Source organism: Abramis brama (genome assembly GCF_963993115.1).
Source record: "Abramis brama genome assembly, chromosome: 6".
Lineage (NCBI taxonomy): Eukaryota > Metazoa > Chordata > Actinopteri > Cypriniformes > Leuciscidae > Abramis > Abramis brama.
In genome coordinates this window covers 10,974,831-11,001,604 of record NC_139968.1, presented here as the reverse complement: position 1 = coordinate 11,001,604, position 26,774 = coordinate 10,974,831, and the positions used below count along the sequence as shown (strand labels likewise).

Genomic DNA, 26,774 nt, shown 5'->3' with positions numbered 1-26,774 from the left:
CATAAGGTAAATTTTTTTATTATTTTAAAACAATACTTCTGATTGATTACCTCAGAATGCTGCACAGTCACTTTATTTATCAGGCTTAATTTATACAGTGGAGACAAAGAATGCATGCTCTGAGCTCTATGATTACAAACAAGAAAAAATAAATAAAAATCTGCATACTTTAGGAAACTGTAAAAATACATATACATTTTTTCATTTAGCAGACATTTTTATTCAATCCTGCTTGCAAAAGAAGGACATAACCAGCAAGTTATCATAAGAATACTTGTGCACATACATGTTTTTACTGCTATGTACTGTGTGTATATATTTACAAATATGTTGCTGTTCTTTTTCCATAGTTAATCAGGCTGAAACAAAAACAAACACACCAGAAAATAATGTAGAAATAATAAAACCTGGACGAAACTTGACGGCTAACAACATGGTAACACATATCATGAGTTTTGTGCTATGCATAACTTGTCTGTCAGATTCTTGAAACTATAATAACTATATACTGACTCATGTGTGAAAATAATCATTATACTGATGATCTAAAAACATAAACATTCAAAAAATGTATAGCTAGCGAATATGTTAAGTCCCTTCTAACTACATTAACTGGCCTTGTGTGCACTCTCAGTGTGCTTTATTTCCCCATGTAACAGATCCTTACCATTAAAGGCAAGAATTACCTGTTCTGTATCAGTATCCGTAACATAATCCATAATGGGTTTGAACTTCAAATAAATAAAAATAAAAGTAATATTAAACATCTATATGCTTAATCATTTTGGCCACAGTTTCATACAGCAGTCAGAACATTTTGGGTCCAGGTACAAACGATTGTAACTATACGTTAAAGAAAGGCACTACAGCAATACAGCAGTCTAGCAAATTGATATAGTGCAAAATACAAAACAGCAACAGGAAAGTTACAATCCCTTCTGGCTGTGCTCTCATGGAAGAGCTTCCTGTATTCACTGTTGGTTTTGGAGTAGACACTGTAGTAGACACTGTAGTAGACACTGTAGTAGTCATGGGTGTTAGACAAAAAAAAAAAAAAACACACAAAAAAAAAACATATTACTATTGAGACGCAGTAATTGTCTAAAAATGCAACAAAGGCATACAATGCACATGCTGAACGATATTTGACAAAAAATAAATAAAAATAAAATAAATGTAAAAATATATTTGATCAGCCATTACACATTACTTCCTTTTATCAAATGACTCAAACTGCCTATGCGAGTGATAACTGTTTCCACGTACCTCTGACTAGCAGCGTTAGTTCATATTTCTTTAACTTTTTTGGTATAGAGCAGGAGAACTTTCCTGCATCGGTGAGTCTCAGATCGGAGAGTCTGAGAGAGAAGTTTCCATCCGCATACGCTGAGGGAAAACTTTCTATTCGACCTTTAAACATTGCATCCTGTTTTTCTGGTAAGGCAACGCCTTTTTCAATATCATAAACTTTTCTTTCTTCTTTGTATCTCCAAAACACATTAATTTCCTCTGTCTTTAGCTTTCCTTCTTTGTATGAACATGGCAAGATGACAGAGCCTCCAACAACACCATTGATTTCAACAGAGTCCTGCAGAGACACTGGAGACAAGAGTAACAACTTTAATAAGAAAACCATAAACAAACTGTTACATGAAAAAACATTCTGTAAACTGAGGTCTGTGAACACTAACCTTTGTCTAGCAGATGTAGAAATAAATAAATGAACCAGTATCTGCGGGAAAAAAATAAACAAAAGAAATGTTATTATTCGTCTGACACAGTGGTTAAAGTGGGATTTGGCAGGTGGGGGAACCCTCAAATTTTGTGTAGGTGCAACAGGGAAAAATGACTCACCGTGGGACAACATATTGAGTGGTATAGCAATACTTTTTGTGTGCAATATGAGTGTCACTGTGGCACCAAGTATAACAATACTTATAGACCCTTTCCAAAAAATTAGAATATCATGGAAAAGTTTATTTATTTCCATAATTCCATTCAAAACGTTAAACTTCCATAGATTATAGATTCAGGGCCCACAACTTAAACGATTTCAAGTATTTAGTTGTTTATTTGTACATAATTTGGGCTTCCAGCTCATAAAACCCACGAAAACAGGATTTCAAAAAATTTGAATATTACATGAAATCACACAGTAATTACACAGTGATACCATGGTCATTGAACCATGTTTTGGTTCTTTTGGCAGTGTGGGCAGGTGCAAATCCTGCTGGAAAATGAAGGAAGCATGAAGTGCTCTGAACATGTCCTGGTTTGACTCTGGATTTAATAAAGCACAGTGGACCAAAGTCCTCTTTTCTGATGAGAGCAAATTTTGCATCTCATTTGGAAACCAAGGTCCCAGAGTCTGGAGGAAGAATGGAGAGGGACACAATCCAAGATGCTTGAAGTCCAGTGTGAAGTTTCCACAGTCTGTGTTGGTTTGGGGAACCATGTCACCGGCTGGTGTTGGTCCACTGTGCTGTCCAGTTTCAGAGCACTTCATGCTTCCTTCAGCAGACAAGCTTTATGGAGATGCTTCCTTCATTTTCCAGCAGGATTTGCACCTGCCCACACTGCCAAAAGAACCAAAACATGGTTCAATGACCATGGTATTACTGTGTAATTACTGTGTGATTTCATGTAATATTCAAATTTTTTGAAATCCTGTTTTCGTGGGTTTTATGAGCTGGAAGCCCAAATTATGTACAAATAAACAACTAAATACTTGAAATCGTTTAAGTTGTGGGCCCTGAATCTATAATCTATGGAAGTTTAACGTTTTGAATGGAATTATGGAAATAAATAAACTTTTCCAAGATATTCTAATTTTTTGGAAAGGGTCTGTATTTACTTGATATTTTAATGGTTTTATTTTGGTCCATCTACATCTACACTGATATGATGACGATACTATATTAAAATTGCTGAACACCACAATATGGAACACAACCTTGTTTTTCACAATGTAAATTTAAATGGAAAGTCCAAAACTGACTCAAACTTAACATACCAAAATGTCTGAAGACAACTATAACAGACATAAATCAATCACAATTATGGAAATTTGGCATTGACCTACTTCACCTTCAACATCCACTTGCTCTGGCTAGAACAGCAACAGTCAGGGATGGACTGGGACAAAAATTCAACCCTGGCACTGTAGCCACACCAGCCCATAGACACGGGCATTCAAATGTGAGGTAGTTAGGGGGATTCGGGGGCATGCTCCCCGAGAAAATTTGGATTTCTCTGACCTACATGTGTGCAATTTAGGACTTTTGAAGGCCAAAAAATTAGTAAGAAATAGCTTTAAAACCTTGTCATTAGATCATTTGTCAATACCTGCTCTCTCCTCATCTTCATGTTTTTCTCTGTCTCCTTATCCTGCCCTATTCCTTCCCCTCCTAAAGCTGAACTTTGAATGATAGTCCTTTCATTTTCATCTGTGTCAGTGAAGAATTTTCGTCTGTGTCAGTGAAGAAAGAAAACATAGGCTCAACTGATATTTATGTTTTATGTTTTAAACTAATTCTGCTATTGATATCTTTGTAAGACTGCAGTGCCGACCATATAGAACAGTGGCAAGGGAAAAGAAATGTCCGGCGAATATCGAACCTAAAACTAACTTTACCGCGCTCAACCACCGTGAGTGCGTTTCACGCATTAGTAATCGCTGGCGTTCAGCGGGGAGGGAGGAAGGACTTTGTCTGCATGCGTGAACCCGCATAGATGTACTCAAGTCAGAACCATGACTGAGAACATAACGTCGGATAGCGTGTTTGTGAAGGCGGGGTCAGGGGGTGATATTACGTTTTGATGAATGATGAGAATCATTGAATTTGATGAGAATGATTTGATTTGATTTGATTTGAATCTATTTATTTATTAATTTATCTGAGGTGCCGGAACACAGTTCCGGACCGTTCCGGCCCACTTTAACCCCTGGTCTGACATGATTATTAGGCAAAACTTGTCTACTCAAAGCAACATTTTTGTTTTAGATAAACTAGTTTCATTCACTTTAGCACTGGACACTGAACATCATGCCTAGAGGAGAGCATGACATCAGAGACATGTCATATATGGGGTCTGATAGTAAGAGAGACATATTTTAATTGAATAACAATGGATTAAATCAGCACGAAAAAGAAGTTGCAGTAGTATTTTACATATATCTAAGTAAAATGGCTTCGTGAAAAAAAAAATGTAGTGTGGGACTTGATTTTATCTATGTGGAATTGATTGGATGGTTGTGGTTAGAGAGAGAGGGTTAGAGAGAGAGAGAGAGAAAGAGAGAGAGAGAGAAAGAGAGAGAGAGAGAGAGAGAGAGAGAGAGTGAGAGAGAGTGGGAATATATTTACAAATAATATATATAAATAAGCTGTGAATTTTATTTTTTTGGGCTAACTTAAATTTTGTAGCCAAATTGGCTGGTGGGTAAAAAAAGTTACTTTCAAAGCCCAAACACACACACTCACACTCACTCTCATATATATATTTGAGTGCTTCGCCTGTGCTTCCCCCCAATATAGTCCCAAGTCAATATCTGCGTAGGAAATCGCCTAGTCTTAATCTGCATTGCTATTTGTACTTGTTGTGAATATGCAGGCCACAAGAAGTAATTCGTTTTTTTATTTTTGTTTTTTTTTAATCACTTTTACTCATGACATTCTAGCTGGCAACAAAGGATTCCATTCATTATGCTAAGCTAAGCTAGCGGTGGCGCTGCCAAACTTAAACAATGCATGCACTGAGACAAAATAATTTAATAATTTTATAATTTGTTACATTTATATAGCGCTTTTTCTGAGACCTCAAAGTGCTTTACATAGAAGGGGGGAATCTCCTCAACCACCACCAATGTGCAGCATCCACTTGGATGATGCGACGGCAGCCATATTGCGCCAGAACGCCCACCACACACCAGCTTACTGGTGGAGAGGAGACAGAAAAAAAATGTGTTTGCCCACCTATCTAAATGTAGGAAAGACGGTGAATAAGTCCTATTTCAAAAAACAGTGGAGTGTTCCTTTAAGCTGTGTCGTTAGTAAGTCGTTTCCCATCGTGCTTTAGATCAGCGCAGTCGGTGAAGATCAACTGTCAGCGTGACATCAGAGCAACCGGCATGCATCTCGCGGTGATCACTGGTAATCGGTTCTGCGCAGATTTTGCTCGTCTCAAACGAGCCTAGCATCTCTGTATTAACACATGCTCTCAAAATTGCATGATGAAATTGAGCCATATTCAGAAAATTAATAACTGATAATAAAAACACATTATTCTTTAAATTCCAGATGTATTTTGAAGAATGCTGGTAACCAAACTGTTGACGGCACCCATTGACTTCCATAGTATGAAAAAAATATTATGGAAGACAATGGGGACCAGAAGCTGTTTGGTTACCAGCATTCTTCAAAATCTCTTCTTTTGACTTCAGCAGAAGAATGAAACTCATACAAGTTTGGAACAACTTGAGGGAGAGTAGATGACATAATTTTCATTTTTGGGTGAACTGTACCTTTAAGAGACAGTGTTGACATAATGTTTCCTGTTTTAGCCTCGAGACTCCTCGTGATGCTATTCATCTGTACTTCTGCTAATTTTAACACGCAATTAATTTAAGCATTAAAACCTAACCATAGCCACCAAACCAAATAAGATTTTCTTACGTCCAGACAAGTTGTTTTTATTCCATAGAACTAGCTTCTAACAAAAAAGTTGGGTTCTAATAGATCACTACACTGATCTATCACAGGCGGAAGTTACATTGTTACAAAACTTTTCGTAGAATCTTGTTTTATGTATAACATGTGAACCTTAATTTTTCATATCTAATGTCTCTAAATTAAATATCGAAAATGTACACCGACCAAGCTGTATGATAGGAAAATTGAAAACATGTCGGTTATATTTAGCTACACTATAAATGTGTACATACCTTACAAACATGACTCGCGTATTATCTCTCCGTGTTGATTGTCCTATTGTTAGGCCTGTGGGACATTAACGTTAGGGGAAACGAAACCGGGCGGCTAAATATCGGAAGTCCTAAACGTTACTGCTTCCGGGTAAAACGAAGCTTTTGGAAAGTTTGAATCGACTGAACCAAATGATTCACTATTTCGAAGCGCTTGACGCTGGTGACGTCTGCTGGTCAGAAGCAGAACAGTGTAAATGCAACAGTGTAAATGCAGCCCAAACATGCATAAAACAACTTTACAAACGAACTGCATATGTTTTATTGAAGGTGTACTCCATTTAATGCAATGAACAAATCATCTGATACCATTAAATATTTAGAGTCTTTATAATATTATTTTATTAAAATGTAGGGCTTGTTTTGTTTTATGGGTGGTTTGTTTATTCAGACCAATAGTATATTAAGAGACTAGGCTACAACGTTTCCTTTTTAATATACAAATGCGTCATTGAATGTCTACAATTTTCGAAATTCATCCGAGATCAAGTAAAAAATCATTGGTTCATGGGTTGACAGATGGAATGCGACAGAGGAGAAATGTTGAAAATTCGAAACAGTTATGACGAAAGGACGTGACGTGAAATCACGTGACAGTTCGATACGCTCCGAATCACTTGTTCGAAACAAATGATTCGCAAACATTTCAAAGCTTCAGAAAGCGTTTCGAAAGCACCCAGGCCATCACTAACCCTTGCTCACTGATGACCGTTTCTGATGACATGACAAACGTCCTCGCTCGCTTGTGCAACGCCACTACTGGTTTTTGTGAACAGCAGAAATTATATCTTAAAAATATATATTATTTTGATACAATTTAATTTGTTATTTTGCAAGTAAATGAATAAACCAAAAATAATTTACAAACTTCTCTCTAATCTAATTTAAGATGCTAACATCCACCAAATGCAAATCTGGACCTAATCAAAAATAAATTAATAAAGTAAGGATAGTCTCATAAACGTAATTTGCAAGTGGTTGTAGTGTTTCAGTGTTCTACATTGTACATTCTACATGTCAGAATGAGGTCCATTTTCATCCAAATGTTTGATTTACACTTAACCTAAACTAAACAAAGTCTAGAGAAAGAAACTACTTACTTAATGGTCTATTTTCAGTAAGACTTATTAAATATAAAGTTATAAAGTGTTTGCGTCTCTGCCATTGTGTTAAACTTGCATCATGCTAGATGTACGGTGGCAGAGAGAGCTCAACATGCAGCAATCGAAGAAAACACATGCAAATAGAAAAAAACCCAGCAAATTAAGTAAAACCCTTCATCAGTTTGACAACACATGTCCTACAAACAGGGTGGGAATTATACCGCGGCCACGCGGCCATGGCCGCCGTTGCCCTACACTTTGGCCTTCATGCCCCGTGAAAAAAAAATCATCGTACGGCCACAGTGGCCTGTGTGCCCTGGCCCTGTCCAAGTTCCACCCAAGTAGTCTCTGAACTTCAATTAGTTTGTGGATTCGCGCAGGTGCAGTGTCATAATCACATCGATGATCTCACGCATCAAAACAGCAGTGCAAGAAGCATGTAACGTCAGCACCAACAGAAGAATGACACTCTGTTGTCGACACTGGTGCATAGATATATACACTAGATTTCGCCTTGGCTACGGCATTCGTTCATGAACTGCCGTAGCCAAGGCGAAATCTATATGTCTATCTATGCACCAGTTTGCGCACACGTCACACAGCAGGAAGCGCGGGCGCCCTCAGATCACTTGGACGTCGTTGTGTTACAAGAGGTAAAAACGATATAAATACTGTTCGTTTTCTCACACAAACCGCTCGTTTCGTGTCTTAGGCCATCAATGTGTACTTACGATGGGGAATTGTTTAATTTGGACGATGGGGAATTGTTTTAATTTGGACTCTGTGGATGCTCTTTGAGACCGTGACCATAGACCTGCATTATATGACTGACAGACAAGAACGGTTTGACCTAAAAATATCAAAATCTATTTGCTAGTAGATAAGTGCCCTTTTCAGAAAAGGGCCCTATGCAAGGTTCCAGAGGTAAGTTAACGGCGTCGGCGCACTGAAGCGTTTTTTTTTTTAATAGTTCAAAGTTACTATAAGATTTAATGTTATTACCTTGACAAACTATAACTTACATCATTAAAAAGATATAAGACTCACGTTTCAGTATTTGACCACTATTGTATTCTGAGAAATTTATATTGACAGTTATGTCTTAATTTGTGTCAGGAGTTATGAAATGCAAAAATGAGTCGATACCTCAGACGCTCCCATTCATAAAAAACTCCTGTGCTGTCGTCATGAAAGCGATTCACAAAACAATGTCCATCACGGCTTTTAGCTCAAAAGTGTGCAGATTTGGAGAAATATTGATATATTCTCAGTTTACATCAGATTTCTATTGACAGGAATAATATTTTATTGAATTTATAGCCAAATGCGTCGATGTAATCATTATGAGCGCTGTATACTGATGTGCTGTGTTTTCAATTCATACCAGCAGCCTGAGGGCGCTCTACTGAACATTATAGTCCATATTTGAAACACATGAAGAAGAGCGTTCGACAATGCAGGAAATTATTAATTTATTGGCATTTGTGTTGTTTCTGAATGCTTTTATTGGCATTTGTGGTGTTTCTGAATGCTTTTATTGGCATTTATGTTGTTTCTATTGTTGTGTGAGGGTGTATACCTTCTGGATGTAATGGCGCTCTCTCTCTCTCTCATTAAAAAATGTTTTTTTTATTAAAAAAGTCATAATCCATGTCTTATTCCAAATTAGTATGTTATGCTATCAATCTGAATGGGAAAACCATCGAATTGTATGATGGCCTTTGTGCCCTGTCATATGGCCTTGGTGCCCCTAAAAAAAAAGAAAAGGTGGAGGCCAAATGGCCTTGCCCCTAAAATTACATAATTCCCACCCTGCCTACAAATACTCACAACGCAACCAAATACACAAATTAGCTGCAAAAGTTCACAACACAACCAAATACAGACACACGCTGCAAAAGTTCACAACAACTGTCACAGAGCTGCCCTCTGTTCCCAGTGTTCCCCATGTTAGCCCCTTTGTATAAGAAAATGAACACATACTTGGGTTTTTAAAAGACTCTTTATTTACTTTGATGTGTCAGCGAGGTGCAGAGATGGATTACACACACGCACACCTACAACTAGACTGCTGTGTCTCAGACTGGCCACCTGAGCACAAAACCAGTTGACATTTAAGCTTTTCTCAAACTGTTGACTTATGCCTGGATCAGCATACATGTTATAAGTCGACAGTTTGAGAAAAGCTTAAAGGGATGGTTCGGAGTAAAATCAACCTAGGGTCCTTTGCACCATGACCTCGAGCCTAACCTAATCCTGGCTTAGTCTAAGCCTTGTCTGTGAAAGTTGAGAATATGAATTGTCTCTAAATATGCTTGTTTACAGTTAAGACTAATAAATTGAAGTTCAAAATGGTGGTTTCTGTGAATTCTTATGCTAATCTACTAGCAAGACTAGATACCAGCATAATCTTGTGAAAAAGTAGAACAAAGCGCGTATCAAGTACGCAGCGCAATTTCTCATGAAGCTCCGTGCCGGAGCCCGTTTTGTTTTCAGAGAAACACGTGATCAACGAAAAACGAAGCCTCACTTTCTTTCCAGTCACGTGAATGCTTCACTTTGCGTGTCGGAATGTTTGAACCCAGACCCCTAGGTAGACCCAGAGTTCGAAGTTTAAGTCCATTTATTAACATATGAATATATGATCATGTAACAGGCTATAGGCATATATATATACACTGCTCAAAAAAATAAAGGGAACACTTTTTAATCAGAGAATAGCATCAAGTCAGTTAAACTCCTGGGATATTGATCTGGTCAGTTAAGTAACAGAGGGGGTTGGTAATCAGTTTCAGCTGCTTTAGTGTTAATGAAATTAACAGCAGGTGCACTAGATGGGCAACAGTGAGACAACCCCCAAAACAGGAATGGTTTTACAGGTGGAGGCCACTGACATTTTTTCCCTACTCATCTTTTCAGACTGTTTTTCACCAGTTTTGCATTTGGCTAGGGTCAGTGTCACTACTGGTAGCATGAGGCGATACCTGGACCCTACAGAGGTTGCGCAGGCAGTCCAGCTCCTTCAGGATGGCTCATCAATACGTGCCATTGCCAGAAGGTTTGCTGTGTCTCCCAGCACAGTCTCAAGAGCATGGAGGAGATTCCAGGAAGACAGACAGCTACTCTAGGAGAGCTGGACAGGGCCGTAGAAGGTCCTTAACCCATCAGCAGGACCGGTATCTGCTCCTTTGTGCGAGGAGGAACATGATGAGCACTGCCAGAACCCTACAAAATGACCTCCAGCAGGCCACTGGTGTGAATGTCTCTGACCAAACAATCAGAAACAGACTTCATGAGGGTGGCCTGAGGGCCCGACGTCCTCTGTGCTCACTGCCCAGCACCAGGGAGCTCGATTGGCATTTCCCATTGAACACCAGAATTGGCAGGTCCGCCACTGGTGCCCTGTGGTTTTCACAAATGAGAGCAGGTTCACCCTGAGCACGTGACAGACAGGAAAGGGTCTGGAGAAGCCGTGGAGAATGTTATGCTGCCTGTAACATCGTTCAGCATGACCGGTTTGGTGGTGGGTCAGTGAGGGTCTGGGGAGGCATATCCATGGAGGGACGCACAGACCTCTGCAGGCTAGACAATGGCACCCTGACTGCCATTAGGTATTGGGATGAAATCCTTGGATCCATTGTCAGACCCTATGCTGGTGCAGTGGGTCCTGGGTTCCTCCTGGTGCACAACAATGCCCGGCCTCATGTGGCGAGAGCATGCAGGCAGTTCCTGGAGGATGAAGGAATGATACCATTGAAGGGCCACCACGCTCACCTGACCTACATCCAATAGAACACCTCTGGGACATTGTGTTTCGGTCCATCTGACATCACCTGGTTGCACCTCAGACTGTCCAGGAGCTCAGTGATGCGCTGGTCCAGATCTGGGAGGAAATACCCCAGGACACCATCCGTCGTCTCAGTAGGAGCATGTCCCGACGTTGTCAGGCATGCATACAAGCACGTGGGGGCCATACAAACTACTGAGAACCATTTTGAGTTGCTGCAATGAAATTTCAGCAAAATTGACAAGCCTGCTGCATCATTTTTTCACTTAGATTTCCGGGGTGTCTTTGAATTCAATCCTCTGTAGGTTGATTATTTTCATTTCCATCAAACGATGTGGCATCCTTTCGTTCATAACACATTACCCAGTCCATATTAGTAGAGATATCCAGCATGATATTTTTCCCCATTGAGATCTGATGTGTTTTCAAAGTGTTCCTTTAAATTTTTTGAGCAGTATATATATATGCCTATAGCCTGTTACATCATCATATATTCTGATAAACCGCATAGAAACCATAAAATAATTAGACCAACATTTACTTGCATCAAGCAACTATTTTAATTTATTGCCACCCTTTAATATGTGAATTATATTATCAGAAAACTGAATATTTAGCGTTACCAGGCTTTTATTTGTGCTTAAATAGATAAAACAACAGCGCTGCGCACTCAGCTGCTCATAAACATGGCTGATGGCTGCTATAAATTTGACCTGCCACAAGATGGCGCTGTTTTCGACACTCTTGATGCTTCGAATCTTTTCCCAAAACATTCAGGGAAAAGCCTCAGTGCTTCATGAGGCTTCATTTGCCCATCCCTAGAGTAATGGTAGTGTACTACAAAAATACATTGCTGAAAACACATCACCTAAAATAAAGGCAGTTCGGCAGCCATGTTATGACCGAAAAGCATACATGTAACACCTGTTGTGGTAAATGATTGGTCTGAAAGATGGTCAAATATTATCACAGCACTCATTCACCACATTACAAAGGGTGGACAAATTGAATAATGGAGAGCAGCTGAAACATTGATCAGACCCTTTTGTTCGAGAATGTAAACAGGACTGAATTTTCCACTCTGCAAGCCTATATGTGCACTAGAGAAACAATGATATTAACATGTATTTTAAAGGACAGAGCGAAAGGCAATTGCTTAGACCTGCATTATTAAAGAAACTAATTAGCCTGGAGTTATTTTGGTTTGTCTAATGATCCTATAAGAGTTGCCACATGGCTAGTTGTTGTTATTAGCGCATGGAAAAAGGACAATTTTACATTTTAAATACTGAAGTTCATAATCTTGTATACATGTGCATTGCTTCCAGGTTGGCCTAAAAGATGTTACTAATATTATAAAATTAATAATATATTAATAAATTAATAATTATATTAATAAATTAATAATTAGTAAAAAGTAAGGGGGCACAGTGACTCAAGTGGCCAGTTTCTTAAGCTTACGTTCTGCAAGTGAACAGTGCTTGTTGTACAGTACCATCCCAATGAAGCACAAAATCACTTTCACAGACATTTTGACTGTTCTCTGCTGATGACCTGCCTAACTCAACCCGAGCTGCTGAGTCTTTGGCCATTTTCAAGAAACTGCTGAATACGCATCTTTTTCATCAACACCCACTAATACTAACATTTTCAATTCTAAAAAAAAAAAAAAAAAACTCGCAATATGTACTTTGCTAGACTAACTGGGACTAGTCACAGCACTTACATCTTTGCCCTATTGTTGGTTTGATTGCTCCTATTGTTCTCCTCATTTGTAAGTTGCTTTTGATAAATGCGCCTGTAAATGTAAAAGCTGTTTGGCACACTAGCTGTTACACTGGCTGTTTACATGGGTTATATGGCTAAAAGACATTACCTATGTAAATCCATTGTGCTTTTATTGTAGCATAATGCATATACAATAGCAGCAGTAGTATGTGCTTTATTTTAAACTGATTTCAAACCCACCTCTTTTCTCTCACATCCTTGTGTAGGACGTACACAACCATGAAACGCATTCCCATCTGAGCCTCACTGCATGTTATCGAGACAGGAGAAAAGAAAACGGTTTTGCACAGTGATAATGTGCAATATAAAACATGAAAATGCATCTGATATGTTATGTCAGCTGAAAGGGAAAATAAAACCCAGAGGTGTAAAGTTTGCCTGTTAAAGGGGTCAAGAAAGAAGGATCACATTTCCCCGGTCTTAGCATCTGGCTAAGGTCTGGCTCCCGGTGAAATTCAGGTTCGTTTTTAAAACTCAGATTTTTTTATTTTATTATTATTTTAACTTCTGTTGTTTTTGAATGAGCATTATACTGGTAAACACTGGTTGATTTGACTAAAATAAAAATAAAAACTGAACACCTAAAAATTGCAATAAATCAAGGTCGACACAACAGACTCTTAAACTCCTATAGACACTCAGACACTCAAGTCTCAGTTAAGCCCAAGTGCTCTAAAAGGGAAACCCAAAAACAACTCCAATATAACAGATAAATAATGTTCAGTAAAATTAAAAAGTCAACGCCTTCTTGCACTGCTGCTGGTTGAGACTGTCCTCGCTGCAGCCTGTAGTGCTGTAACATGCTGAGAAAGCAGGCTGATGCACAGATCTAAACACAGGGTTTTTAATGAAGTAACGCATTAAACAGATAACAGACCTCAAGGAACAAAAGAACAAAACCACAAGGATCACAATCAGAAGCAACCATTACATGTACAACAACTGACAAAGTAACAAGTGAAACACAAGGATACACAGGGGCAAACACGCTTAAGGTAATGAGGAAACAAGATACACCTGGGGAGACTAATCAACATGAAAAACTACAAAGAACTACAAAACATGGCAAGAAACAATGAAATGTCCACACAAGACAAGGGAACACAAGACTGGAATCATGACAAGCGTGATGACATAATTGATTAATCAAATACGTAGTTCATGTCCGACGCATGCACGGAATGGGATGTTTTTAACACGCCTGCATTAATCTTGTATTTATTGTAATGTAAACTAATGCAGAGTTAAAGATAGAATAAATAGATCAAAATGGTTGTGTTTCGTTTGACAAATTATTCTGTAATTTTAAATCATAGCTTTAACGTATTTAAACTTTAACGTATTTAAACTTTAACGTATTATGCAACGAGGGCATAGTGTTTTGAATAGCCTAACCTAATTAATTCCTTGGAAAATATCCATAACTTTTGTCTTAATTTTTTAGTCTGTCTTATAAATAGTCTTCTGTGTTATTTGTTTCATAGTTCCGTAAAAGCAATGTGGCATTTTTTCATTCATGAATGAATCAAAAAGGAATGGAATGAATGGAAGTCCAACAAATTCACAAACTGTCAGGTAATATGAATACAATGAAAAAAATATAGCTGCAAGCAGCCATTATCGGGGCCAAGCGCAAAGAAGACGATAAGACATGCCAACATGGCTGGGAGTGTCAGACCAACTGCAGCAAGGAGCAATTAAAGACATTTAAAGATGAATTGGCAAAATGGCTGAAAAACCATATACATTAACTGAAAATATGATTTAATGGATTATCACTTTCGACCAATAGGTGGCTATCGTCACTAAATCCATAACTTTTAGTCGGCACGGTCTGGAGATGATACTATTTGATGTTGGTGAAAATCGGACAAACGGGGTCTAGGAGAAGTTAGAAAAAGTAGGTTTTAAAGAAAATAAAGATGGCGGACAGGAAGTTTGGCTGACTATGGCAAAATTGATATCTATGTTTTTGGCATAACCCAAGGAATCTATTAAGACCAGTGTCACTGTTACAATAGGCAAATTTATTCAAAAGCTATTAGCATTTTGGACATTTTTTAATAAATGTTTTACCACAAAGTGGCGCTGCCCCAAAACTATTTAAGTACCTTCAAGGCATGATGCCAATAATGCGTTCATAAAGTATAATTTTTTTTATCACAATACTGTATTGAAGTCAATGGCAATTTCACGTTTTGTTCTATTATAGCGCCAACAAGAGGCACAATCCTTTAAAAAAAGCTTTATAGACATTTATATGTATAAACACGCAAAAAATTACCCACACCTGACTTTGTTTGCATTTTTATGCCACTTACTATTTGGACATTTGGACATTAACATATGGCCATGTTTTCAAACTTTTGATGGTGGTTTCGTCAGATATTGGCTTATAACGGTTTCGAAGATATTGGCAAATGTTTTTTTAAGCACTAAATAACAACGCTACACAAACCGGAAGGCGGAACCTAGCATGTTTGGTATCATTTGACTCGGCAAGGATTCAGGAACCTAATAAGATGACTCCAGTGAAAATCAGTCAACCATAACCAGATTTATAAGCATTTGAATTTTTAATTTTACTGCTAGGTGGCGCTGGTTCGAAACTTCTCAGGCTCCTTCAGGACATCGTAGTGATGACCCATACCAAGTTTTGTAACAATACGTTCATGCGTTCACAAAATACAGCATTTTAGTGCAAAAATCTAAATGGCCAACACCCAAAATGGCCGATATGGAAAAATTGGATATCATTTGACTCCGCATGATGCCCCAAATCTAACGAGACCGCTTATATGATTTTTGGACAAATTGTTCAGAAGTTATAACAAAAAATAGCCATTTTTCGTATATCCGGACCAGTAGGTGGCGCTACGCCGAAACGCAGGCTGAAAGTTTGCGCAGTATTCCAGAACAGTTTGACAAATCGGCATGATTTCCATAACTTTTTGTTGACATGGTCTGAAGATGATCTGGTTCAATTTTCGTGATAATCGGAGCAACGGCCTAGGAGGAGTTTGAAAAAGTAGAGTTCTCTGAGTCATAGGGTGCAATCGAACGGGACGGCTCGGTACGGCTCACTTATGGCGCTTTTCCACTGCATGGTACGGTACGGCTCGGTTCGGTACGGCTCACTTATGGCGCTTTTCCACTGCATGGTACGGTACGGCTCGGTTCGGTACGGCTCACTTATGGCGCATTTCCACTGCATGGTACGGTACGGTACGACTCGCTTTGGCTCGCTTTAAATGGTACCTGGTCTGTTGAGGTTCCAAGCATACCGTAACGATACTAAAATGTGACGTGAAAGCACTGCAGATCACTAATTGGTCAGACAGAATCATCACTACCAGCGTAATTGTATTTGCGACACGAGACACTAAACCCGCTAGATTTAAATAGCCAGTAGACAACAGCCAACGCTGTAGCACCTGTTTATAAAGTACTTGCTTGAAAAAAGAAGATTTTTACTAACTGCAGTGGAAAAGCAACCGAGCTAAAGCGAACCGAACCGTGCCGTATCGAGTCGAGTCGTACCACGCAGTGGAAAAGCGAAGCAAGCCGAACTGTTTCGCGCCAAGTCGAACCGTACCATGCAGTGGAAAAGCGCCAATAGACTCCCAGAGTGGAAGAAGAAGGAAGAAGAATAATAAGACCTTCGGTGCTTGGCCCCTAAAAATCATGTTTTTTTTATGCAAATGAAATCCCTAGAGATAGATAAACGTTCTAGTAACTAAAGACATTGAATATGCATATAGCATTGAATGCTCTACAAATAATTATTATTAGTTGATAACAAAATATATTAATTAGCCTACATTACACTTTGCATGAAAAATATCAATGTGCCTTTATCCAGGGAGCGCTCAATCTCTATCTAAGGCAGATTTTTTCCTTCAAAATAATTTGAAATTGAGTGTAGTTAAACATAGGATCTCCGTTATTGTTTTGAGCGTTTTAGACGATGAAACATTTAGGCTATTTGACTTGACTGAGGCGTTATTAGTCATGTGAGACCATCTTTTCTTTCATTTTAATGTCATTTTTTGTTATTTGTATAATGTAATAGGTAATCGTGCGTATGCAATTTTAAACTTTCATGACGTAATCGAAACCTACTACAGAGCATGCGTGTTAAAACGTCAACTACGTATTTGATATCAAGTACGTCATCGCGCTACAGGCTGCAGCGAGGACTTCTTGACAAGTTAGGGTTAAAACCAAGTGGCAACCTGCATGTCTCTCTCTTGAAACCAACACGGAAGTGACTTAAACTGCAATTCATCGACTGGTCGCTAGAGGCTGGATGCAAAACAGAGTCAACTTTACAGCAGAAAAAAAAATGTGTTTACAACCTGGTGCAAAAAGTGATTTGGTCTATATAGCTAATTTTGCCCTTCATTACAACTGTGAGGGTGGTGAATTTTTTTATAACTCATCCGTTTAAATTATATTAAGCCTTAAAATTCTGCATAATTAAGAGCGTGGCCACTTGAGTGACAGGTGGATTGCCGCTGCTGTCACTACTAGCCGTTTGTCTGCTGTCTGTTAGCCGTCATGTCACCTCAGCTTATCCCGCCTTTTTGCTCTTTTTCGTTTATCCGGGAGTGACGCACTACCAAGATGGCGACGTCCGGCTCCGCCCACTTTGGGCTTCAAAAATGCTCTTCAGAAACCTACGGGTGACGTCACGGACACTATGTCCATATTTTTTTTACAGTCTATGATTAAAAGATATAGCACATTCAATGCCCTAGATGGCGCTATTGCTTATTTTGTAGCAGAAATAAACGGCTGCAGAAAAAGTTATGTGCCATGCAAAATGTAAGGAGTATAGGCATTACAAATATATGGGAGTAAAGATATACTTATTCAATAATGTAGTCAAGTAGAGAGTAAAAGTATTTCTTTGACACTCAGTAAAACTACAAAGTATCCAACAAGATACTTAAGTACAGTAACTAATTACATTTACTTAAAAACCTTACACCACTGATAAAACCAAGATTGTAAGGTCAATTTTAAAAAGATTGCATATTTATTTGTTTATCTGCATCATGTAATGTGACCTTTAACTGACATTAGAGAACTGTGAACATTCAAATGTGTTGTTAAATTACTGAAATATTTACTTAAAATGTTTTAGGTTAAGGGGTTCAGCTGAGAAAAAATGTTTTGGAATCTCTGCTATTCTTAAAGCTGTACTTCAATGTTGGTCTTTTGACTCCATAGGCTGCCAAAGGGGTTGAAAAGAAGCATGTACAAACTTGTACCATTTTTTTTTTTTTTTACTATGAAGCAACACCCATGTGCACTTGGACTTTGGACAACAGTTTTGTTGAATGTGTTAAGTTTAAATACAGACATAAACTTTATTTATTTATTTAGCTTCAGAACCTGGATTTTACATTGAACAATTGTGTATTGACCCAACACTTACCAAAATTGTAAACAACACAAATTACCATAAACTGCATGACATGCACAAACTGTGATTTACCAGCTAAGCACTTGAAATGTGTTTGAAACTCTACAATAGTATTGATATTAAAACTATAGTAAAACTCTGATAAAACCACTTCTCCATAATAATCAAACTATATTAAAAATAAAATCACGTACCTATTACTGGAATCCTACGGCAACCCTAAAAGCTTTCTCTCGTTCACATGGGGAAAAAATGTACACTAGCTAAACTAGTTCCACAGTCTGTTGCCTAAGCACTTTGTCCCTTGCTGTAGAAATAGCCCCTCCCTCACAACCATAAAAGGGCCTCTGTGAAAGGGCATGTAATTAAAAGTGTTTAGAAGCAGCTTAGGCTTTTGTATTTTTTTTTTTATATAAGCCTACTTCATTTACCTCAGGAGTGTTTTCTATGTGGCTGCGAGTGGTAAAGAAAGTGCACAACTTGAGACTGCTACAATTCAACTATGACCATGGATTAACAATCAATATTTATTTTCATATGGCTTGTCATGAACTGTGACAGTATTGAATGCACAGTGCAGGAGAATACAACAAAAACAGTCTTTAATTGTTAATGTTCCAATGGACACGCAGGAGAATAAAAGAAATCCACATGAAACACCATCCCCTTCGTCGTTACACATAGATGATACCAGACCATGAAAAACAGGAAACTGAGGGCTTAAATACACAGAGGATTATTGACTGGAACACAACAAAGGAAAAAGGGAACACAGAGCATACATGTAATACATGACAGTTACAGGACAGCTTAAAATCTACTACAATAATCATAAACATATGTTTTAATTCTATTCATTAGATACATAATGTGTTTTTAGTGCTGTCAATCGATTTAAAAAAATAACTAGATTAATCACACATTTTTTTCTGTGATTAATAGCAATTAAAAACACTTATGTTTTTTATACATTTTATAATAAATTAATTTCACAGTTAATCTCCAATGTATGAGACAACATAAAGACAGTATATTTTACTTGTTTAATGGCATCTTTTTATGAATGAAGGCCAGTATCACTGATTTTTGTTTACATTTTTTTTATTTTACATTTATTAGGCTTCAAAAATATATAACTTTTAATTTAAGTGAACTTCAAACAATCCTCACATAAACCCATAATACATGTCATATTTACCTGTGTCTAACAGGTAGAACATACAGAAATTGTCTAACAGGTAGATCATAAAGAAATTGAATAGTTATCAAACAATCTGCACATAAATTATCAATTAAATATAGATTAATCCTTATTAAAGCTACAAAATCCATATTAAAGCTACAAAACTTATTTAGTCAAGAGCAGTGAGTAGTTCCCTTTCGAAAGAGAACTCGCACTGCATCAGAGCGCTAGGGGGAACGCCTCACCGTGACTGATGACTGAAACACTGTATAATTACGACAATCGTATTCAGCCGTGACGTCATCCTCTAGCACGACCAGGAAGTGTAAAAGAGGCGCCTAGAGAACATGTCATCCTCTTTTCGACTTCAGGGACTGTTTCACTGACACTGTGAGTTACGAAAAAACTGAAACAAGCGCTTTAGAAAGTGTGCCGACCCATGTGAGAGGTTTCTCACACCTGGTGACACTCACAACCTATGTGTGCTTTGTCTGGGTGAAGAGCACGCGTGCTTGGTCCTTGAGGGGATGGAGTGCGCAAACTGTGTCCATTCTTGTCTGTCTCTTTTCTCGAGGGAGTAGTCATCTTTGCCCCGCGGTTCGGGTCCCGCTCATTGCAAGCTATCTCTCGCAAGGGGAGACATCGACACTAAGAGCTCCAACCCTGCCATATAGACCACTTCAGACCACATCTCATCTAAATGGCAGGGCATACGCGGCGGCAGGTCAGGCCGGTGCTGCGCTGCACACAATGGAAGGGTAAGGGTTTAACCCCAGGCGCTGTGGCTAAGTTGCACTGCCACCACAGACCTGGCTCTCCGGGCCACCAAACAGACGGCTGCCGCGATCGGACGTTCGTTGGCAGCCATGGTGGGCAAGGAGAGGCATCTGTGGGTGAACTTGGCAGGAATCGGGGAGAAAGAGAAGGCTTTTCTCCTCAATGCCCTAGCCCTAGTATGTAATCGCCTCCTTCCCTGTGCACACCCTCCTTTTCCTCTTTTCCTCTTTCCCCCTTCGCCCATAACATTAGGCCCAACGAGCTGGACCGATGATGTTTTTGATATTGGAGTAGTGATAAGCACAGGTAACAGGTTTCCTCCCTGTGGGCTTAGAGGCGTGGTTAGGCTTCCTCTCACTCAAGAGAGTTATCTGCTGAGGCCTCCGCTCTCTAGAGCTCGACAGAGTATCTATAAATTCTAATTCACTTTGTGATTTTTTTTTTCAGGTCTCCTCTCATGCGAGAATCATCATACTGAGGCCTCCACAGCCTTAGAGCCCCATGCAGGCAGCCCGGCCCTGCTGCAGGTAGAGGTAGATAAGGGGTTACTCTCTTAAATGGCAGAGAGTTTTTTGGTCCTTCGCCTCTCGGGCTCTGAGCTGGATTTATTTAACATAGTTGTTTTATCACAACAGAAAAACTAGTTTAAGACCACTTGGGTGTGAGTATGGCAGGCCTCCTCTTCTTAGAGTCTCTCTGTTAAGGCCCCTGCTCCCCATAGCTCTGTGGAGGCGGATTACGTCTCTAAATTTGAGACAGTGGTCAAATCACTTCTCTTAGGATAACGTAGTACTCCCCTAGTTAGCAGGGTATTTATAAAGAGTGCTCCATCTCACGGATAGCCGCCGAGTAAGCCTAGTACTCCCCTGGTTCCCCTGGGTCGTTATGCAGAGTATTTAACCTCTTGTTGAGTTTCTAGCAGGCCCTCACAAAGTTTGGGCCTCTATGCTCCCAGTAGGCAGGTGAGTTAAGGTTAAGTTAAGGCTTCCAGTGTTAGCCTCCCTTATATGGCCAGGCCTCCCCAAATGCAGACTCCAGTACTCCCCTTAGTCTAGGGTCGTTAAGCTGAGTAGCCGTAGTAGTAGTAGTATGAGCCATATTTCTGAAAAAGCACATAAGGATGTCGTAGGCTTCCTCTCATTTTGAGAGTTGTCATGCTGAGGCCTCCATCCTCCAGAGCTCCGAGCAGATAGATCTGGTCTCTGCATCGAGAAGAGGCCTCTCTCTTAATTCAGAGAGTTGTGTTTAGGCCCTTTGCTTCTTCAGCTCTGTGTTGTGCATAGCTAGAGCTTAGCTGATTCTTAAAAAGGTATGGTAGGCCTCCTCTTCCTTAGGAGAGTCATTCTGCTAAGGCCTCCACGCAAACAGCCTTCCAGGTAGAGCTTGAGAAGTGGTCCCTCCCTCTCTGAGGAGGGGTTTTCAGGCCCCTCGCTCCCTGAGCTCTAGTGGTAGTCAAGCTAGCTGTCCTAACTACATGTGTCAGGCCTCCTCTTCTTCGAGAGTCATCCTGCCGAGGCCTCCATATATACAGCTTGGTAGAGCGTGGAAGGGGTTCTTCCTCATATCATGAGTAGCTCTTAGACCTGTCGCTCCCTGAGCTCTGTGTTGATGTTTTGAGATCCTCGGTGTCCAATAGATCTTTGGTGTGAGTCTGGCAGGCCCCTCTTATAACTAGACGCGGCAGGCACGAATTTGATGCGCTATTCGCGTCCGGTGTGAACGCACAGTAAGATTTTTCGTTAAATAAAAATAGCAGCCCTACCTCAACACTTCAACACCTTGTCTAATTTTTATTTTAAAAAAGCAACATATCAACGTGATGTGGGGTCAGTCTGGAGCGCAGCCTGTTGACAGTCAAACGCGAAGTGTATTCGCATTGCGTTTTACTTGCTCTAGATTACTTGCGGGATGTTTTTCTTGTTTTTCGCGTCACTCGCGAATAAAAACATCCCGCGAAAAGGAGTGTGTCATCATGATCAACAACAACACAATTTCTTTCTGCCATAATTTTTCCATCATGTCTGAAATAAATGATATTGCTGCTCTGTACTTGTTGTGGAAGTCCCAAATACGGAGGAAAGCCAAACGCCGACGTGTCTGGTTTCACAGCACCATCCAGAGGCGCACTCAACTCGGTGAATTTCACCATCTTCACGCGAATTTTCTGCTCGAGTTGAAATTTTGAAAATAAGCTATATAGTATTTTATTTTTAAACCATGCAGCAAACTAAAAAAAAAGAAGCTTAAAAAAAAAACGTTTTAAACCGTTTAACTGATAGTATTAATCGGTCAAAATTTTTACTTTCGGTTAACGGTTAAACGGTCAATATGAGCATCCCTAATCTAGCCTGGCAAGCCAGACCTACATCAAGATGTTAGGTCTGGAAACTCACCATAGACGCGGTTTAATCCGAGGGGTGGGATAAACGGCTGTCTTTCAAATTCCCTCTGCACGCAATAGGACAGCGCTTAAACCAACCAGAGCGTTTTCCCAACAGCGGAGCTTAGTTGATAGATTCAACTTTTGCCATATCTGGCCGGCAAAACGACGAACACATCTTCCTTTTTTTAAGAATGACTTAAGTGCCGTTCTTTGCTCTTTTCTCAAAGAAAAACTTAACTCCAAGTCCTCCAGAGTCGCGGCCAAAGCCGATTCGAAAGACCGTTGTTCTCCAGCAGCAGCCGTCATTCTTTGTTTTCAAGTGGCAGCCGTCGCAACTCTGTCGTCATATGTTAAGCCCGCCCCCGCCTACTCTATACACGACGTGACTGGCCTGACCCAATTTAGGTTTTTGCAGCTAGAAGGTCTATTGAGAGTTGCTAGACCCACCTGGCTGCGAAATACATTTTGCTGCCGCTAGGGTGCGTCTAGATTTCTAGGCTATCCCTAATCCGGAGCAAATGAAACGAGTGAGCGAGGGGAGGCGGGTTTGTGTGTAAACTCGCTGTCGGAGATATAAAAAGAGTGAGAAAGTGCAGCTGGTATCATGTATCTATTCTGCAGAAAATTTGTATTGGAATCATTTCAGATATTTCAGTATCGATATGTATCAAAAAATGGATATTTTTGACAACACTACATTGCACTTAGTTTATTATTTCAGATGACTTTTTAAAAGTAAAAAAATGTATATATTATATTTAAATTCAACTCACCAAAGTGGCTAGTAGGAGTGATTGTGTTTCATGCCACTGCTGAAATCCACCCGCATTTGGCAATTATATATATATTAATAGTTTGTAGTCACCATGATGGAGATCAGTATTTGCTATGGTCTCTTGACACTTGACTTTTTACCTTTAGTTTCTCTCTGGCTGCTGTAACTGTGGTTTATAAAGCACATTTATTATGGCAAGAAAAGGTCAAGAGGAAGTTGATCAGGTGTTTTTGGCATCCTGGACATATCTGATTTTCTGATCTCATTCTGTATATAAGTTTTGAATTTAAGAGTATTTAATATTTATCATATATCTGTGAATCTACAACATGAAATCCAGCAATGTTTTTGTAATCAGTTATTCTGAAGGATATTAAAATCATATAGTGCATTAAAACATTAAAACTCCTACTTGACTTAGACACACACAGACATCAACAATCAGCATATGAATCTAAATAATGGTGACAATCAAAAGTTCCATGTAGCAATACATGCTTGGTTCTAGTATAAAACTCCCAGCATGCACTGCTTCATTAATAACAAAAAAAAAAAAAAAATTGCCACCATTGTTGAGAGACGTGCTGATTTTTGATATCTCTGTGCTTCTACAAAACAGTGTAGCTTTGTTTCTTTGGTTGTGCATGATGTGTTAAAAAAAATGTCATTGTAACTCATTGCTGTAGTTTCACAGTGGTCGTTATGTAACACTTTTGATACAGGATTAAACTCTGAATGAGATTAGTGAATGAACAGGCTATATGATGATTTTGTCATCATAATCAACATAACAAACTGCATTCACAAACTAAAGCATCACAGCTAAAGCAAACACTGATCTGCATAATGTTTTTTTTATTTATTTATTTATTTTTTTTTTTTTATTTAACCTTTATTTAACCAGGAAAGTCCCATTGAGGTTAAAAACCTCTTTTTCAAGGGAGTCCTGGCCAAGAGGCAGCAAAAAACAGTCAATTACATTTATAAAAGTTATACAATACAAATAATTAAAAACATTTACAATTTAAAAAGGTCATTTCAGGTTTTCTCAATCTGGACTTAAAAGCATTTAAGGAAATAAGTTCAGATAATTTCAAGTCTTTTTGCAAAAAGTTCCATGCAGAAGGAGCGGAGTAAACAAAAGCCCTTTTTCCCAGTTCTGTACGGGCAAATGGAACAAAGAGCAGCAAGTGATCATTTGATCGCAATGAATAAGAACCAACACTTCTCCATGTGATTAAACTACAGATGTAGGATGGCAACAGACCAAGCATGGCCTTATAGATAAAAATATGCCAGTGCCCTGATCTCCTGTTGGACAACGATGGCCATCCCACTCTGGAATACAATTCACAATGATGGGTCAAGTTTTTACAATTCGTAATAAATCTCAGAGACGCATGATAAACAGTGTCAATCTTATGCAGACATTGTGCTGAAGCGGTCCTATACGGTCTCCATAATCTAAGACAGATAAAAATGTTGCAGTGACTAACTGCTTTTTTGCTTTAAAAGAAAAACTAAATTTATTTCGAAAGAAAAAGGACAGTTTAAGTTTGAGTTTCTTCACGAGGTTGTCTATATGAGGCTTAAAAGTGAGAGCATCATCAAGCCAGATACCAAGGTACTTAAGAATGAACCACCTCTATGACACTTCCAGTCAGAGTGAACACAGGAGGAGGAGCTTGAGAAACCTTCTTAGTATTACTAAACAGCATCAGTTTGGTCTTATCAGCATTGAGAACCAGGTTAAGCTGCATAAGCGTGCGTTGAACCACATCAAAAGCTTTCTGCAAAGACTCAACCGCTTTAGCTGGGGATGATCCAAAACAATAAATAATTGTGTCATCAGCATAGAAATGCATATTAGCATCCGACACATTGTGGCCTAATTCATTTATATACATAATAAACAAGAGAGGACCTAATATTGAGCCTTGTGGACCTTCACTAATGCAGAACATAGACCATCACATTTAAAGCACTGAGTCCTGTCACTCAGATAATTCATGAACCAGGAAACTACACAATCAGACAATCCCAGACAAAGAAGCCTATGCTTTAGAAAAGCATGGTCCACTGTGTCAAAAGCTTTCGACAGATCAAGAAAAAGTGATGCACAGAATTGCTTTCTATCAAGAGCGACAAGTATGTCATTAATTACTTTTGTAACAGCAGTGATGGTACTGTGCTTTTTCCTGAAGCCTGATTGCAGTTTAGAAAGGAGTTCATTTGAGTATAAAAACTCTATTATTTGGTAACTTCAAACCAAACATTTTCAATTAAACATTTCAATAGCAACTTCTGTAGATGTATGATAGAAATAAAGTAATACTGGTTAATAATAAGTGTAATAATGTGTAATGGCTGGAAATCAGTTATAGTTCTTTCCTTCAGTGATTCTGCTTGTTAACAGCAGGTGTTCATCACTAATGCTCAACAATCACTCACATGTTCACTTAATTATCTCACTGCAATTTAAGGCAGTCGGTTTCTGCAAGTGAAATTAGTTATCTTGAGTTTTAATTTAGTGCATTTTTACAGTAACATTCTGTAGATTACAGTAAATAACTGTACAGTTAACAGTAAATGGCAACAGTGTTGCCAGTATTTAATATGACCTTGCACACAATTTGAAAAGACTCAAACAGACTGGATTTTTTTCGATCAGGTATGGTACAAGTGATTTGATTTCACAACATTTCAGCCAGTTCTAATTAGATTTTTGGATGCTGTGAACATGTAAATAAACTGAAAGGGAAATAAAGTTATGAAACTTAACTTTGCCCACAGCCAAAACAATTTGGCAGGAAAAAATAATAGATTCATGGTTAGGTGACCAGATTTGTGAAACATGCTACCATTGAATTCTCTTTTCTTTTCTTTTTTTTTATTCTGGCTCAGGAAACTTGTCTGTCTCAAGTTCACATAAGTCTCCTACTGCTGCATCCTCAATAAAAGAGCAGGGCAAGAACACTGATCTTGGCTGGGCAGCGACTGATCACGTTTCACAAGAACAAGTACAGACAAGAACGCATATTTAATTAAACAGTTGTTTTTACTACTGTGTCTTTCAGATTTGTATTAAAACACCCTCTCTGAAATAATATCTTTGTTTACTTACAAGCTGTGGGTTTTCTTTTGTGTCCAGTGTAGTTCCCTCAATGTAGCTCTCCACATACTTCAATAACAGGCGGTTAAGATCAGACCGAAATGGAGACGGAAAGGATCTGAAATATGCAACAGGTACTAAACAACAGGTTCCCCAATTTTTTTTAGAGAAGAGTTACGGCAGATGAGGATGGACATTTAAAGAAATGAGAAGCATCCCCTTGATGACAGTGATAGTGATTATATCTGATCACCTGCATGGGATTTTATGGTATCCTGTGTCTGTAGTCTCTTGCTCCCTGATTACACAGCTTTCTCAAGTAATCATTCATATTTCAGAATCAGTAAATTAACAAGCAGTTAATTCATAAGTCACTAAATGAAGCATGTTTTAGGTTACCTGAGAAAACATTTTTTTACAGTGTAGTGTTAACTGAGCCAGTCTTTACCAAAAAA

At 38.8% G+C, this 26,774-nt stretch overlaps 1 protein-coding gene across 5 annotated transcripts; it reads right to left on the bottom strand.

Annotated features, from left to right (window-relative positions):
* Positions 1 to 26,408, bottom strand: LOC311084349 (CD276 antigen homolog). Of its 5 annotated transcripts, none has more exons than XM_084116318.1 (5): positions 26,332 to 26,408; positions 12,839 to 12,904; positions 1,692 to 1,732; positions 1,267 to 1,599; positions 1 to 1,019 (listed from the first exon to the last, which is right to left on the bottom strand). In XM_084116318.1, the coding sequence occupies exons 1-5, from the start codon at positions 26,385 to 26,387 to the stop codon at positions 844 to 846; spliced, it is 672 nt and encodes a 223-aa protein (XP_083972444.1). In that variant the 5' UTR covers positions 26,388 to 26,408; the 3' UTR covers positions 1 to 843. The 5 variants fall into 5 exon arrangements, 2 of the variants coding, with proteins under 2 accessions (XP_083972444.1, XP_083972445.1); XM_084116319.1 differs by lacking the exon at positions 26,332 to 26,408 and adding an exon at positions 18,284 to 18,371; XR_014606489.1 differs by lacking the exons at positions 12,839 to 12,904; positions 26,332 to 26,408 and adding an exon at positions 18,284 to 18,391.
* Positions 26,409 to 26,774: the final 366 nt, after the last annotated feature.

Bases quoted from the DNA above. Each gene is read 5' to 3' on its own strand.
- LOC311084349 (XM_084116318.1), bottom strand. From the start codon at position 26,387: ATGTGGAGAGCTACATTGAGGGAACTACACTGGACACAAAAGAAAACC. The intron at 12,905-26,331 runs GTAAGTAAACAA...GATAACATGCAG, and splicing joins CAAAAGAAAACCCACAGCTT to TGAGGCTCAGATGGGAATGC. The intron at 1,733-12,838 runs GTGGGTTTGAAA...TTTTTCCCGCAG, and splicing joins AAGGATGTGAGAGAAAAGAG to ATACTGGTTCATTTATTTAT.